The 15,085-nt window shown below is 55.1% G+C and overlaps 1 protein-coding gene and 1 long non-coding RNA gene across 2 annotated transcripts in view; one reads left to right on the top strand and one right to left on the bottom strand.

Moving 5' to 3' along the window:
• Positions 1–15,085, bottom strand: part of LOC307221409 — a 143,168-nt gene that overhangs the window by 36,352 nt on the left and 91,731 nt on the right. The window lies entirely within an intron of this gene.
• LOC307221322 (rho-related GTP-binding protein RhoU-like) lies at positions 642–8,244 on the top strand. Its single transcript, XM_079985769.1, has 3 exons — positions 642–913; positions 2,674–2,732; positions 4,804–8,244. Exons 1-3 carry the CDS (start codon positions 727–729, stop codon positions 5,254–5,256), a joined length of 699 nt encoding a protein of 232 aa, XP_079841895.1. The 5' UTR covers positions 642–726; the 3' UTR covers positions 5,257–8,244.

The following is a 15,085-nucleotide window of genomic DNA, read 5'->3' as shown; positions in this document are numbered from 1 at the left end:
AAGTGTTTTGGACCGGAGGACCTCCTGCCCCCCGCCCAGCCTCCCGCTTCCCAATTTCCAGTAACGCCTCGTGTGTGTTTCCTGTTTTCGCTGGGATGCGCCGTTCAGGGCGCGCGCGCGGGGGGGGGGTTGCTATTCCCGGCTACTGTCTGATGCGCAAAGCAGGAAGACGCCCCCTCCCGAAAGAAACACATTGTCAGGAAGGGCATGTTTTCCATTTCAGAGAGACAAAGCAGGGAATGGGGGGGGGGTGCAGGAGGGGGCAGGGGGCCTGGCTTCAGACCACAGCCTCGCCCTTTACGCACGGCAGGGAGGGTGGGACTGGATGACCTCGGGGGTCCCCACCCCCTCGACGATCCTGTGATTTCCCGAGGAATCCCTTCCCTCGAGCCGCCTGAAGCGTCTCCATGGAATCGAGGAGTCGTGGGAAGGGGACCCCCGACGGTCATCTAGTCCCACCCCTGTTTCATGCTGGAGGTAGGCTAGGGCGGGGGCTCGGCGCCCTCCCCGTCGAGGGCGGAGGCTGCCGCGAGGTGAGGGGGCAGGTACAGACCCCGCCCCCGCAAAGGGGCGTGTCCTCCTAGGCGGGGAGGCGTGGCCCCGACGAGGCCCTCCCCTGCCTGCTTGCCTGCCTGCGCCCGGGCGCACAGCCTGGAAGGAGCGTCCGCCACCGCCGCTTCTCCGCCCGTTCGTCCGCCCGCGCGCTTTCTGCGAGGGGACCCCGCGATGCCTCCGCAGGGCGAGGCTCTCCCGCCGGTGCCCCCGCGCCGCCCCCGCGAGCAGCGGCGCCTGCGGGGCCTCGAGTGCGTCCTGCTGGGCGACGGCGCCGTCGGGAAAACCAGCCTGGCGCTCAGCTACAGCACCAACGGCTTCCCCGCGCGATACGTCCCCACCGCCCTCGACCGCTTCTCCGGTACGTGAGCGATGCGCGCGCGGGGGGGGGTTGGGATGGATGACCTTTGGGGGTGCCCTTCCCGCTCTGCGGGGACGAGCAAGAGCCACGACGACACTGGTTCCCGGGAAGTTTTGCTTTTTTTATCCGCGGAGGTCATTCTTCAGCTTCCATGGCAGGGGGTTGGGATGGATGACCTTTGGGGGGTCCCTAACCAACCGTGCAGGGACGCAGGTGGCGCTGTGGGTAAAAGCCTCAGCGCCTAGGACTTGCCGATCGAAAGGTCGGCGGTTCGAATCCCTGCGGCGGGGTGCGCTCCCGCTGCTCGGTCCCAGCGCCTGCCAACCTAGCAGTTCGAAAGCACCTCCGGGTGCAAGTAGATAAATAGGGACCGCTTACCAGCGGGAAGGTAAACGGCGTTTCCGTGTGTGGCTCTGGCTCTGGCTCTGGCCAGAGCAGCTTCGTCACGCTGGCCACGTGACCCGGAAGTGTCTCTGGACAGCGCTGGCCCCTGGCCTCTTAAGTGAGATGGGCGCACAACCCCAGAGTCTGTCAAGACTGGCCCGTACGGGCAGGGGTACCTTTACCTTTACCTTTTTAACCAACCGTGCAGGTCTGTGATTCCACATGGGGCGTGGCTAGTGCTCCTTGCGATGCCTGCTCAACAGCCAGAGGGCACCGCCAACCTTGCAGGTTTACCTGCTCCCCAAAGAGAGGCCCTGCCCGGAGCCCGGTTTGCAGGGGCTCCTGCAAAGCCTTTTTCACCGGAGACCCCGGCAAGAGCCTCTTCCTGCTTGCCTCGTTCTGCCGGGAAAGATTTGCAGGCCTGGAGTCAACCGCATCCAAGTTTTCCTTTCCTAGTTCCTACCTGGCGAAAGACAAACTTTCATTTCACCAGAGTAGCCTCAGTCTGAGCGAACACTGCTGGAGGAGATCTACGGATGACGCGGGGAATGCAAACTAAACAAATGACGTCAGAATAATAATAATATTAAATAAGTATAAAAGTGGTTGGGGGTTGGCCTATATGTTCGCTGGGGTTCCCTCCCAAACTACGACGCAGTGAATAACGAGGTTTTGCAATGGAGAATAGATCGGGGATTGCTGAGTTGTGCTCCTTGCACTGCAAGAGTTGGGCTAGAATTTTATTATGATTGTAGGTATTTTATTAGAATAATTTCATTCATAAAGAGATGGCGGGGGGGGAGAAAAGAGTGAGTGGGAATGAAAAAGAAGAAGAAAATACTGTTGCCATCCATTAATATGCAGGTGTGTATATTCTTATTATCCTAATACACAAATAATTGCCAGTAAACTAATATATTCTGCGTAAACTCATTCCAGATAGAATTATATTTATCCAAAGAGAGTCTGCTTCTGCAGCCAAGTATTAAGGGGAATTGTCTCTCTCTTCTTCCCATTCATCAATATCAGCCTCTGCTCCGGGTTCGAGTCCTGGCGGAGTCACCAAAAAATTAAATGAATATCAGCCTCTAGGCTAGATGACCCTGGGGGGAGTCTTCAAAGGAGTCTGTCAAGAACCACAATTCTCCTTCTGTCAGGGATCCTTGAGCTGCAGCCCTTGTGTTCCATGGGGTTGGACTGGATGACCTTTGGAGATCCCTTCCGCCTCCAGTGCCAGGGAGACTGAGCAGGAAGGCGCTGGGCTCTGACTTCCACCTCTGGGCGAGGGAAAACTTTGATGCCGTGTCTTGATCTGGGGCGGCTGGGTCTGTCTTCCTCCCCAAGTCTGACCCCCGTTTTTCTGTTTTGCCCCCCAGCTGTGGTGCAGGTCGACGGAGACCCCATCCGGCTGCAGCTGTGCGACACCGCAGGGCAGGTAAGGAGGCCGGACGGGATGGGTTGGAGACTGACCTGGACTTGGCACTTTGACCTGGCCCTTCCTAACCGTCCCTTTGGCCTTCTTGAGGTCTAGCAACTTTTTTTTTGAATTTATTCCCGAGGGTTGCAAGCCTACCGCTGAACCGCTTTCCCCTCCTCAAATGACGCAGCAGGCTTCCCCTCTCTGCAAACCTGTAAGGGCAAAGGTGTCCCAGAGGCGAGAGGCGCAGGTGGACTTCGCGGGGCCACATTTATTTGGGGCGCCTCTCTGCGCCTCTTGAATCTGGCTTGTGGGGAAACCAAAGAGGATCAGCTCTAGTGTCCGGGGTCCTAATACAGACACGTAGATATCGATCCATTCTGGCTGTGGTTGCAATTTGCCTTTGAAATAGACATATAGCTTAATTTTTACTTCTACAAAAAATAACAAACCTTTGTCAACACAAGAAAGACAAGACAAACTAGAAGACACCCAAATGCCCTGGTTAACACATCACCAATTACATGCCTTCTTAAACAACCCAGCAGTAAAATCAGCAGCAACTAGGCCCCTGACAACCTTCGAAAACCTCCTTCTAACAACAAAGGGACACGGTAGAGGAATGGTATCCGCAGTATACAAAATACTACCACAAAATCCCACGAACTCCCTAGATGCAATCCAAAAACAATGGGAGGATGACATAGGCTATGAGATTAACCCCACTCAGTGGACCAGAATGTGGTCTAACCCCCCGCCCCCTTTAAATCCATATCAATGAAAAGGAAATAACTCACTCTGAAATTCACCTACAGGTGGTACCTAACTAGGGCTAATACGCCCAGGAACCTCACCAAATGCTGGAGAGGGTGCACCTCCACAGGCACATACCTTCACATGTGGTGGGAGTGCCCCAAAATCCAACTATTCTGGACAACAGCCATCAGTAAAATAACCAAACAAGTATTAGAAACCACCCCAGAACTGGCCTTACTAAACATCTTCCAAGACAATAATGCCCATTTACACCACAAAGAACTCATAACCCACCTTCTTTCAGCAGCCAGAAACACCATAACCAGACACTGGAGAGACCTGTCAGGAGTAAGCATGGACCAATGGTACCAAAAAGTATGGGAAACAGCCCTGCTAGAAAAATTAACCAATAAACTGAAACTGACACGGGGACAAATAGAAGAAGACGCCTTCACCCCGGTATGGCTCCCCTTTATCACATACACAGCCCAACAAGACAATGACAAAAATCCACCAACAGCATACAAATCAATATGGCTTAAGGTAAAGGGACCCCTGACCATTAGGTCCAGTCGTGGCCAACTCTGGGGTTGCGGCGCTCATCTCGCTTTACAGGCCAAGGGAGCCGGCATACAGCTTCCGGGTCATGTGGCCAACATGACTAAGCCGCAAACTGATGGGGACGCGAGTGACGCTGTGGGTTAAACCACAGAGCCTAGGACTTGCCGATCAGAAGGTCGGCGGTTCGATCCCCGCGACGGGGTAAGCTCTTGTTGCTCGATCCCTGCTCCTGCCAACCTAGCATTTCAAAAGCACAAAGTGCAAGTAGATAAATAGGTATCGCTCCGGCGGGAAGGTAAACGGCGTTTCCGTGCGCTGCTGTGGTTCGCCAGAAGCGGCTTAGTCATGCTGGCCACATGACCCGGAAGCTGTACGCCGGCTCCCTCGGCCAATAAAGCGAGATGAGCGCCGCAACCCCAGAGTCGTCCGCGACTGGACCTAATGGGTCCCTTTACTTTTACCTATGCTGCCCTTCCTCCCTAGAAGGGGGATGGCCTGGATGACCACCAGGGGGCCCCCTCCCAGCCCTGAGGTTAGAATCAACTAGGGTCATCGTTTTCTGATTCATTGGAGCGCTTTAAACAGAGGTTGCCTGGCTGCCTGCCACGGATTCTGGAGTGGCGATTCCTGCCGCGTTGCGGGGGTTGGTCTAGATGACCCCTGGAGGACCCCTCCCAGCTCTGCGGTTCCCTGGTTCGGTGCCCGCAGGGGCGCCAGCTTGCAGGGCACCCCTCTCTCCCTCCTCATAGCCGCCCCTCTTTGCCCCCCCCAGGACGAATTCGACAGCCTGCGGCGCCTCTGCTACCCGAAGGTGGACGTGGTCCTGCTCTGCTTCAGCGTCGTGTCTCCCACCTCGTTCCAGAACATCTCCGAGAAGTGGCTCCCCGAATTGCGCCGCCACTGTCCCGCCACACCTGTCCTGCTGGTGGGCACCCAGTCGGACCTGCGCCAGGACGTCAAGGTCCTCATCGCCCTGTCCCGGCGCCGGGAGAAGCCCGTGTCTCCCTCGGCTGCCCGCACCCTCTCTGCCAAGGCCGGCTTGCTGGGCTATGTGGAGTGCTCGGCCCTAACCCAGCACAACCTAAAGGAGGTCTTTGACACAGCCATCACCGCAGGGCTGCGCGGCGCCCGCGGCTCCCCGCCCAAGCCACAGCGACGCAGCACCGCCAGCCGCATCCGGACCCTCTCCAAGGCTTGGTGGAAGAAGCACGTCTGCCTGTCGTAGCGCCGGGCGATTCCCGCATGGCCTGACCCCTTCTAATGGGTTCGCCTGCAGACTGGACCAACCGAGGGGCGTTGGCTTTTGAGAGGGGCCAGGCCGGGCTGGCCTTCTTCGCAGGGACATCAGGCGGAATCTCGGCAGGGCCAAACAGATCTCCAAACGGATCGCAAAGACGTTTCCTCGTCTCCGAGAGGGACGTGGCCAGGCTTTCACTTAGGGACGCTCTGCTGGCATGGCTGGACAGAGCAGATGTTTCTGAACGGCTGCGTTTGGTGTCCTGGTTGCTGGTCTTCCTTTGGGGCATGTGATGGGCAGCTGTGAGAACAGGAGGCTGGACCATTGACCTGAGCTTCTCAAGCTCTTGTGGAACCTCCAGCCCCAGAGGCAGTCTATCTGGATTCTTAAGTTCTGTGGAGGTATTTGGCTACGGTGAGAACTGGACTTTATGGGCCTCTGGCCTGATGCAGCAGCCGAGCTTCTTAAATGTTTTCATGGGACCTCCAGCTCCAGAGGCAGTCTATCTGAATTCTTAGGTTTTATGGGGTATTTGGCCCCTGTGTGGCTGGACTAGATGGGTCCCCTTTGGGCCTCATCCAGCAGCTGGGCTCTTCTAATGTTCTTGCACTCCCCCCCCCCACCTTGGGATTTGGGACCTTCAGCTCCCAGCCCCACTGAAAAGGGCCATATATTTGTAGACCCAAATATCTCTAGGGAGATGAGACAAGGTTAGGGACAGATGCTTTGGGGAGGCTGTGGCTGGAATGTTTGCCTCCCCATCCCCAAAAATAAAACTTCTGCACATGGTTTAGCTGAGAGCGAGATGGAGCAGCCCCTTGCCCAGAGTGGGGGTTTACTTGCAGAAGTGTGAGATGGAGTGGCATTTTTTTAACCACTTGAATCTGAAAATTTTGTAGAGTTGGAAGAGAACCCTCCCCCCCCCCAGGGCCACCTAGTCCCAAGCCCCTGCAATGCAGCAAGCACAACAAACTTTGCTTCTTGGTTTCGGAAGGAGAATATTTCGGGTGGGGGGAAAGTTTCTGGAAAGGAAAAGTTGTAGAGTGATTTTTTTTACGCCATTTGTGCCTTTGTCCTGAGACGAAACCCAGGCCTTGAAATGCAGTGTGTGTGTGTGTACAGTGGACGCTCGGGTTGCGAATGTGATTCGTGCAGGATGCACGTTCGCAACCCGCAGCGTTCGCAAGCCGCGGGTTGCGATTTGGCGCTTCTGCACATGTGCAAAGCGCGATTTAGTGCTTCTGCGCGGCCGCCAAAACCCGGAACTAACCCGTTCCAGTACTTCCAGGTTGCGGCGGTCCGTAACCTGAAAAAACCTGAAGCGTCTGTAACCTGAGGTATGACTGTATTTGGTCTGACCCAGGCATCACGGTCAGACTAGGTCCAGGGTTCGAATCCTTACTCGGCCACGAAGCTCCCCGGGTGTGACGTTGGGGGGTCAGCCACCTCCTCTCTCAGCCTGACCTACCTCACAGGGTTGCTGTTGCAGGGATTACCGTAAATGAGGATTGGAAGAACCAAGTATCCTTGGATAGAGGTGGATAGAGAGGCATGCAGCGGCGTAGCGTGGGTTGTCAGCACCCGGGGCAAGGCAAGTAATTTGCGCCCCTAACCCCTAACCTGCCGCCGCTGCCAGCTTCTTCTTGCTGCGGCCTGGGCTGGGGTATTTATGGTAAGGTAGCCACGGTGGTGTCGGCGGCGGGTCCGTGTCAGGTGATCTGAGGCGAGTTGCCGCTGGAGCTGCCGCCCAAACGACGCCGCTTGCCCGGAGGAGGAGGAGGGCAGAGAGGCGAGGAAAATGCAACATGGCCCAGCAGCTGCAGCGGTGGCGGGGCTGTGAGGAGGGGCTGCCTGGCGCACCCTCCACGGCCCTGATGCGCGGGGACCGCGGCGAGTGCTGAGAGCCGCTGCCTGCCGGACGCCTTCAGCCCAGACGCGCGCACAGCTTGTCGGTTCCGCGAGACATGGGGCTCTGCTACAGCCTGCGCCCGAGGCTCTTCGGCGACTCCGGAGGCGGCGAGCGCCCCCCCCCGATGTTGCGCCCGGTGCGGCCGGCCTCCCTGCACCCCCACGCTACGCCACTGAAGGCAAGAAAAGAATTAATTAAAAAAAACCAAGCTGCGCCCCAATAAAATGCTGTGAGAAAACCTGGTGTCTCTTTCTGAGCCCTGTTGCTCCCCCATTGCAAGGAGGCAGGTGGAAATGTGCCTTTTTTTGAGGGAGGGGGGGAATTCCCCCACCTGCCCAGTTTCTCGTTCCCTTTGCCTTGCAGGGAACCTGAAAAACTTTCCCTCCTTCCCCTTCATTTCTCTTTCCATGGAAAAAAAATAAAATCCTGGGAATTGGGAGCTGCTTCCTCACTTTTCCGTTTCCTGTTTCTCCTGCCCCCCCCCACCACCTGTGTCCTTCCTGAAAAGCAGTTTTTTTGGGTTTTTTGCAAGCTGGAATTCTCCAGCCTCCTGGCTGCAAAGGGGAGGGGGAAAAAAAGTCTGCTTTGTAGTTCTCAATGCAATCGCACCCCCTCCCAAAAAAACCCCACACCCCACCCACGTACAGGAATTTGGAAAATTACAAAAGGTGACGGGTTTTCAATTTTGCTGCAACACAGAGATGAAATGCGCGCCGCTGCTTTTCTTTCTCGGGGGGTCAGAGAACAGCCTCCCCCCTTGCAACAAAAACCTGCACATTTGCACAGGAGCATTTCTGACTTTTTTTGTGGGGTGGGGGAAAGCTCCCTTTCTAATCGAGAGTATTGTCTCTCAATTAAAAATAAGCTGTTTTCTTCCCTCTCCTGTGTGAAAGCCTGCCTTGGGTCTGGTCCCTCCCCCCATGGGGGTCAGAGGTGGAAGGGAGGAAAGGGACTTGGGGTTTCACCCCCCCCAAAAAAGGGGGGCGGGAAGAGAATCACGTGCTCCACCTGAAGCCCCGTTGGAGGAAAGGTTGGGGCAGAAATGCAATAAATGAACAATGAGTAAAGATGTATTTTTGTTTCTCCCTCATTCAGCATGACTTGGGACCCCATGGGCCATCTAGTCTGACCCCCTTCAATGACTATATGTGATAAAGAGATGGACTTTATGTCTATGTCCTGGGCTCCGTTTCTGTCTCCGCGTTTCCCCAATAGCCCCCACTTCCTCCTCCCCCCCAATGTTTTGTCACGGTTCCCTTTTCGATATGACCCCTTTCCGGACAGAGCGCCCCCTTTTGCCCCTCTCTCCAAATCCCAATAGACAGAGGCCATGGTTCTAACCCAGAGGTTTCCAACGTTGTGCCGTCCGGATATGCCTGGACCACAAGTCCCATCATCCTTGACCACTGGGGCTCATGGGAGCTGGAGTCCCAAAAACCTCCGGAGAGGGGGGCACTGCTTTCCCCGCCATCTCGGCTGCCCTCTGCTCCAGCTAATTTGGTGAGTAGGGAAAATGTACTCTGCACGTGCTCAGGGGCACCTGAGCTTTAAAGGCGCATCTTCATGGCCCTGGGCTGCACTTTGGCCTTTGTGGCAAGTCTGGGCCTGTTAATATTAACAGGACGGCAGCGGACATGTCAGCCTCCCTTGCGCCCTGTTCTCCGCTGGGGCTCCTCTGAGAAGTTGCTTTTCCTGACCCCGGAGGCAGAATCTTCGGCTGGGAGACGCTGCCTCAGGCCAGGCAATTGGGGGGAGCAGCCGGAAAAGGGGTAAGAAGGGGACAGAAACCCGGGAGGCTGGCAGGCCTGCCTGCCTTTCTCCTCCCTCCTGGCTTAGGCGCCTTCTTTGGATAGACACTCATGGAATCGTAGAGTTGGAAGGGGCACCCGGGGGTCATCCAGCCCAACCCCCGGCAATGCAGGAATCTCAGCTGAAAAATCCTTGACCGATGGCCATCCAAGCTCTGCTTAAAAACCTCCAAGGAAGTAGATGGCACCACCTTCCGAGGGAGCTGGAAGCCAGAGCTATTCCTTCCTTCCTTCCTTCCTTCCTTCCTTCCTTCCTTCCTTCCTTCCTTCCTTCCTTCTCCCTCCCTCTTCCCTTCCTTCCCTCCCCCTTCCTTCCTTCTTTCCTTCCTTCCTTCCTTCCTTCTCCCTCCCTCCCTCTTCCCTTCCTTCCCTCCCCCTTCCTTCCTTCCTTCTTTCCCCCTCCCTCCCTCTTCCTTCCTTCCTTCCTTCCTTCCTCCCTCCCTCCCTCCCTCCCTCCCTCCCCTCTTCCTCCCTCCCCCTCCCTCTCTTCCTTCTTTCCCCCTCCCTCCCCCTTCCTTCCTTCCTTCCTTCCTTCCTTCCTTCCTTCCCTCCCCCTTCCATCCTTCCTTCCTTCCTTCCTTCCTTCTCTTTTTCTCCGTCACTCCCTCCCCCTTCCTTCCTTCCTTCCTTCCTTCTCTCTTCCTCCGTCCCTCCCTCTGTCCCTTCCTTCCCTCCCTCCCTCCCTCCTTTCCCTTTCTTTCTTTCTTTCTTTCTTTCTTTCTTTCTTTCTTTCTTTCTTTCTTTCTTTCTTTCTTTCTTTCTTTCTCTCCACCTCCTGCTTGGCTCCTGCCTGCCTCCCTCGCCTCCTCCTGGGGGTTTTCCGGAACCTGGGCTCCAGGCCCACAACCTGGCAGACGCCCCACCCTGCTCTGTGGGGCAGAGGGAGGCTGAGAGCCTGCGGGCCTCCTCCTCTTTGGCGAGGGCAGCCAGCGCTTCTTGGGTGCCCGCCTGCCTCTTGCCGGCCACCCCTGGCACCTTCCCTCCCCTGCCGCAACCTGCCCAGTTGCCGCCATCTTATCGGGGCATCAAAGGCGGCCTGCTGGCGCACAGCCCGGCCTGCCAGCGGGTGCTGGATGAGGCCCAGGAGTCCTTGGGACTTTGCCCTGCGGGGTGTGCCCAGCCGTTCCGCGGGAAGGGGTGAAAGGGCCAGGCCTCTTCCCCCTGAGCATGTGCAGAGTGCATCTCTTGATGACGAGGCAGGGCGAGCTGCAGGCGGGCCCAGATCTCCTTCCTCGCTTCCCCGTTATTAAGGAGGGCAACCTTGGCATTAGAGTTTAGACTCGTCAGATGGTAGAGTCGGGAGGGGACCACCAAGGGCCATCTAGTCCAGCCCCCCCAAATGCAGCAATCACATTTCAATTGGAAGCGGGGCTCAGCAATGCCAGCCTTCATTTTGCCATCCTTCATCCCGTGGGTTACAAACCGGTCAGACAGTATAACGCGGCACGGACATAAAAAGTGAAGGAACAAGAGTGCCTCTGAGCGCGTGCGGAGTGCGCTTGCCTCGCCACTCAACCGCAGCCAGTTGGAGGCAAGCAGACGTCTGCCCTGGGGGTGCTACCACCTGGCCGGAGCCTGCAAAGAAAGGGGGGCAGTCTAGGCACTGATCAGCCATGTTGGGGGGGGGGCAACCAGCCTGGGTCCCCTGGAGCCCCCCCTTTGCTCAGCCCCACATTCTCCGGGATTGGGGAGCTCTTGGCCTGAGGCCTCCTTCCTGCCGGGGGGGGGGGTGTTTCGACTAGATTCCAATTCCTGGGTTCTGCAGACTCCTGGGTCCTCTCCTTGCCTGGCCCCACCCTGCTGCAGGATCCAACTTGATATGGGGGGGCAGGAGAAGGAGGAGGAGGAGGAAGGGCCCAAGCTGCACCCTCCCTGCCCATCAGCACCCGCAGGGGGCGGCTGCCGCCTTGGCAAGGACAGGCTGTTCTTGCTGGAGTTGGCGCTCAGCTTGGCCTCGCCCGCCCCCCTACCTGTGGGCCTTGCAGGGAGGGCGTGTAGGGGCTTGCATGGCGGGGGGGGGGGGCGGGGGGGGGAGAGAGATGGAGGAAAGTGGAAAAACTTGGGGTGGGGGAGCAGTTGGGTTGCCTTTAAAGTGGGCATGGGAAAGGGTTTGCCAAGTTGTGCCAGCAGGGGTGCCCAGGGTGCACCTTGGGCTCGTCAAAAGCTAAGATCCTGGAGCCACAGACTTGCAGGCTTGGAAGGGACCCCCAGGGGACATCTAGTCTAAGCCCCCGCAAGGCACAAATGCATCCAGGACAGATGGAGAGGTCAGCCCCGTGGGTGGGGGTGGGGGGCTGTGAAAAAAAAAAAGAAAGGCAAATTCCACGCTGGGGATCCTCGGAAAGGAATTGGGAATAAAACGGATGCGGCTGTACAAATCTCTGCCGCAACGGCATTGGCAGTCCTGTGCCTGGTTCTGGGTGCCTCGTCTCATAACGGAGATCGAAGAGCTGGAAAAGGTTTCGAAAAGGGCAGCCCATATGTTCAAGGAAAGCAGGAAGGGAAGGAGTCACTGTGGCAGCATTTGGGACTTTGTAGTTTGGAGAAGAGCTAAAAGGCATAAGGTTTCTCAGAATATGCGTGGGGGGAGGGCATTGTTGTTTAGTCGTTGTGTCCGACTCTTCGTGACCCCCTGGACCAGAGCACGCCAGGCACTCCTGTCTTCCACTGCCTCCCGCAGTTGGGTCAAACTCATGCTGGTAGCTTCGAGAACACTGTCCCACCATCTCGTCCTCTGTCGTCCCCTTCTCCTTGTGCTCTCCATCTTTCCCAACATCAGGGTCTTTTCCAAGGAGTCTTCTCATGAGGTGGCCAAAGTCTTGGAGCCTCAGCTTCAGGATCTGTCCTTCCAGTGAGCACTCAGGGCTGATTTCCTTCAGAATGGAGAGGTTTGATCTTCTGGCAGCCCATGGGACTCTCAAGAGTCTCCTCCGGCACCAGAATTCAAAAGCATCCATTCTTTGACGATCAGCCTTCTTTATGGTCCAGCTCTCACTTCCATACATCACTACTGGGAAAACCATGGCTTTAACTATACGGACCTTTGCTGGCAAGGTGATGTCTCTGCTTCACCTTGCAGAGGGGGGGGGGGAGGGCATGGAGAAGTTTTTATTGCAACCCAAGAATTCGTGAAGATTCAGGACAGATAAAAGTCTTTCTTCGTGCAGCACAGGGTTAATCTGTGGAACTCCCTCCCACAGAAGGCAGGGATGAGAACCAACGTGGATGTCTTTAGATGAGGACTGGACAAATTCACAGGGCAGGAGGCAGAACCAGCTGGGCCCTTGGCCTGACGCAGCAGGCAGGCTATTCCCACGTTCTTATGGAGCCTCTAGGTCCAGGGGCATTCTACCTCCATTCCCTGCTCCTTAAGGGGACTTGGCCACTGTGGGAACAGGAGGCAGGACCAGGTGGGCCTTGGGCCTGACCCAGCAGGCAGGCTCCCTTACGCCGCAAGGCCATCAGTGCCAGACCAGCTCCACGCATGAATCAGCCTCGAATTTCACAGGGCACCAGAGCTCCAGGCTGCCCTCCCCTCCAGCTCCAAGGGCCTTTCCCTGCCTGCAGGGGGGGCGTCAGAGGAGCCAGCCATCCCAGTCTCCCTGTGGGTCCTCTCCCTCCCAGGTCGGGTGAGAGGGATTAGCTGTTCCTCCTCCCGGTGCCAGGCTTCGGCTGGGTCAACCCGCTTCCTTGTGATCAAGTTGGCAAGAGCAGCCGAGCCAGTTCTTTGTCCGCCGGTCAAGGGAGGAGTCTCTGCCCGTTTGCCCGTCTTTGGGAAGAGGCTCTGGATCGGGGCCGGCGACTCGTTTGCGCTCCAGGGTGTGCTCCTGGTCAGGTTGGAGCCCCCCAGAGATGGGCAGGACCCCCCGGGACACAGAGGGAAGCGTGTAAGCTTTTGAAGGCTGGCATCTCCTGGTGGCACATGGTGGCTCAGCGCTGTGGCACCAGGCCTGGTATGCTTCTGTCTGAGACCAGCTTGAGAAACACAAATGGAACTACAATCCCAACAGCAAAACAAACATTTTAAACAATATACAACAATGGATTTTAAGTTTAGAAGTGCGGAAGGCATATAAACATGTGGAAGAAGGTAAGGTAGTCTATTTTAAATGTGTTTATATGCCTTTCGCACTTTTATCACATGTGGTGGACCTGCCCCAAGGTGAGAGACTTCTGGGAAAAGATATATAATGAATTGAAAAAAATGTTGAAATATACATTCATAAAGAAACCAGAGGCCTTTCTTCTTGGAATTGCCCAAGAAAGATGTTAAATTATTTTTGTATGCCCTAAAATAGCTAAAAAGTGGAAAACCCAAGAATTACCAACGATAGAAGAATGGCAGATGAAGATGATGGAATTTTTGGAGCCGGCCGACCTAACTGGAAGAGTCCGCGACCAGAAGGAGGAGGAGTACCAGGAAGAATGGAAAAAAATTAATGATTATTTGATTAAATATGTTAAGTTAAATTAGTTAGAAATAACTTGCAGATAACTAATAGGCTTAGGATTTTATATAAGTTAAGTGATGAATCAATTTGTATAATTTCAAAATGAAAAGGCTGAAAGATGTTAAAGCTAAAGGTAAATCTTATAAGAACTGTGATTTGGAAAACCGTTAAATGGATATGCATGGAAATTCAACCAAGGGGAAGCGAGGAAGTCACTTAACAATGTTAATAAGTATAATTTTTAATAAGATTATGATTTGTGTTTGTTTGTTTGTCTTGTTTGTTTATATTTTTTTGAAAATTAATATTTTTTTTGAAAAAAAATAAAATAAAATAAAATAGACTACCTTAGAGAAATGACGCAAAGTCGCCCGTGAATCCGGGTTTGGGAATTTTCTTAACAAACTAGATTGAATTGCGGGATGGTCTGCGCATACAGATCTGTGCGCAGAATCTGGCGACAATCCGGGTTGTCTTGTGGTTTTTCTATCTGTACAGTCCCGTCCCCCCCACATGCCAGCGGCTTTGTGGGCATCTGGGAAAGGCCACGAGGGTGCTATTGCACCCATGGGTGCCCTGTTGGCTACCCCTGCAGGAAAAGAAGCTGGAATAATAATGCATGCAGGCCCTCTGACGACCTGGAGAACTCTGTCCCTGAATCCCAGGTGTGTGCGGATTGCTTGGAAGGATGAAAGGGAAAGGCACTCTGCAGCAGCTCAGAGGCACTCTTAGTATGTTCTGGATAGGGCTCGATTTCCTCAAGACAGAGACGGCGTCTGAGGCAGTTAGCAAGTCTGGCTCTGCTCTTTTGAGGCTCTTAATTCCAGGCCCAGGTGAGGAGGGGCTTGCGTTTGCATGGTGCTGATGGATCTCTGCCCATGCTCAGGGGTCCTTTCTTCGTTTTTCACTTTGCATTTCACCCCACTCATATTGGGCACTGAAAACGTTTTCCTGGACAGGTGCTGGTTCTTGTAGGCGAGTTCTGGACCCGTAACCAAGAACCGCGGAATCGGGAGGGAGCCCAAGGGGCTTGCAACGCAGGAGAAGGAAGTGGGGAAGGGTGCAGCAGGCCCCAGAAGAACCCCCACGCTCTGCAAGCTCAGAGAAGTTCCTGCCCTGGTGTTACAAAAAGAGAAAAACAGTCTGTTTTTGGCTCCAGGCCTCTTCGGCTTTCGCAACAGGGGATGGAGCAACTGGTGGTTGTTTCTTCCTAGGACCTTCAGGCAGGTTCCTGACCCAATTTATTACGCAAAGCTAACTCAAGGCTACCACCTCCTGCAGGAAGTGGGCACTGCAAGCCTGCGAGTTTCCCCCATAGAATCACGAAACTGGAAGGGATCCTGCGGGTGATCTAGCCCAACCCCTTGCGATGAGCCTGCTACAGGGGGCACGTTCCTTGCGGGAAAAGTACCCCTTGACTTGGAAGTGTGCAGAGGGTGGGATGTGTTGAATCCAATCTGGAGGAAAGCCGCTTTGCGTATGAGGCAGCCTCCTTCTCCAGATTCCTGGAGGATAAGGCCATTGAAGACAATATGCAACCTCTGGGATGATGATGATAATAATAATAATAATAATAATAATAATAATAATAATAATAATAATAATAAATTTATTTATACCCCGCCCTCCCCGGCCAAAACCGGGCTCAG

Source organism: Podarcis cretensis, assembly GCF_951804945.1.
Source record: "Podarcis cretensis genome assembly, chromosome: 8".
Classification (NCBI taxonomy): domain Eukaryota; kingdom Metazoa; phylum Chordata; class Lepidosauria; order Squamata; family Lacertidae; genus Podarcis; species Podarcis cretensis.
The sequence above is the reverse complement of the archived record's forward strand: the minus strand, read 5'-3'. Positions and strand labels throughout refer to the sequence as shown.

What these genes read in the sequence shown, in the direction of transcription:
- LOC307221322 (XM_079985769.1), top strand. Translation starts at nt 727, where the DNA reads ATGCCTCCGCAGGGCGAGGCTCTCCCGCCGGTGCCCCCGCGCCGCCCC. An exon ending in CGCCCTCGACCGCTTCTCCG is followed by an intron (nt 914 to 2,673) that starts GTACGTGAGCGA and finishes TTTGCCCCCCAG; the next exon opens with CTGTGGTGCAGGTCGACGGA. An exon ending in TGTGCGACACCGCAGGGCAG is followed by an intron (nt 2,733 to 4,803) that starts GTAAGGAGGCCG and finishes TGCCCCCCCCAG; the next exon opens with GACGAATTCGACAGCCTGCG.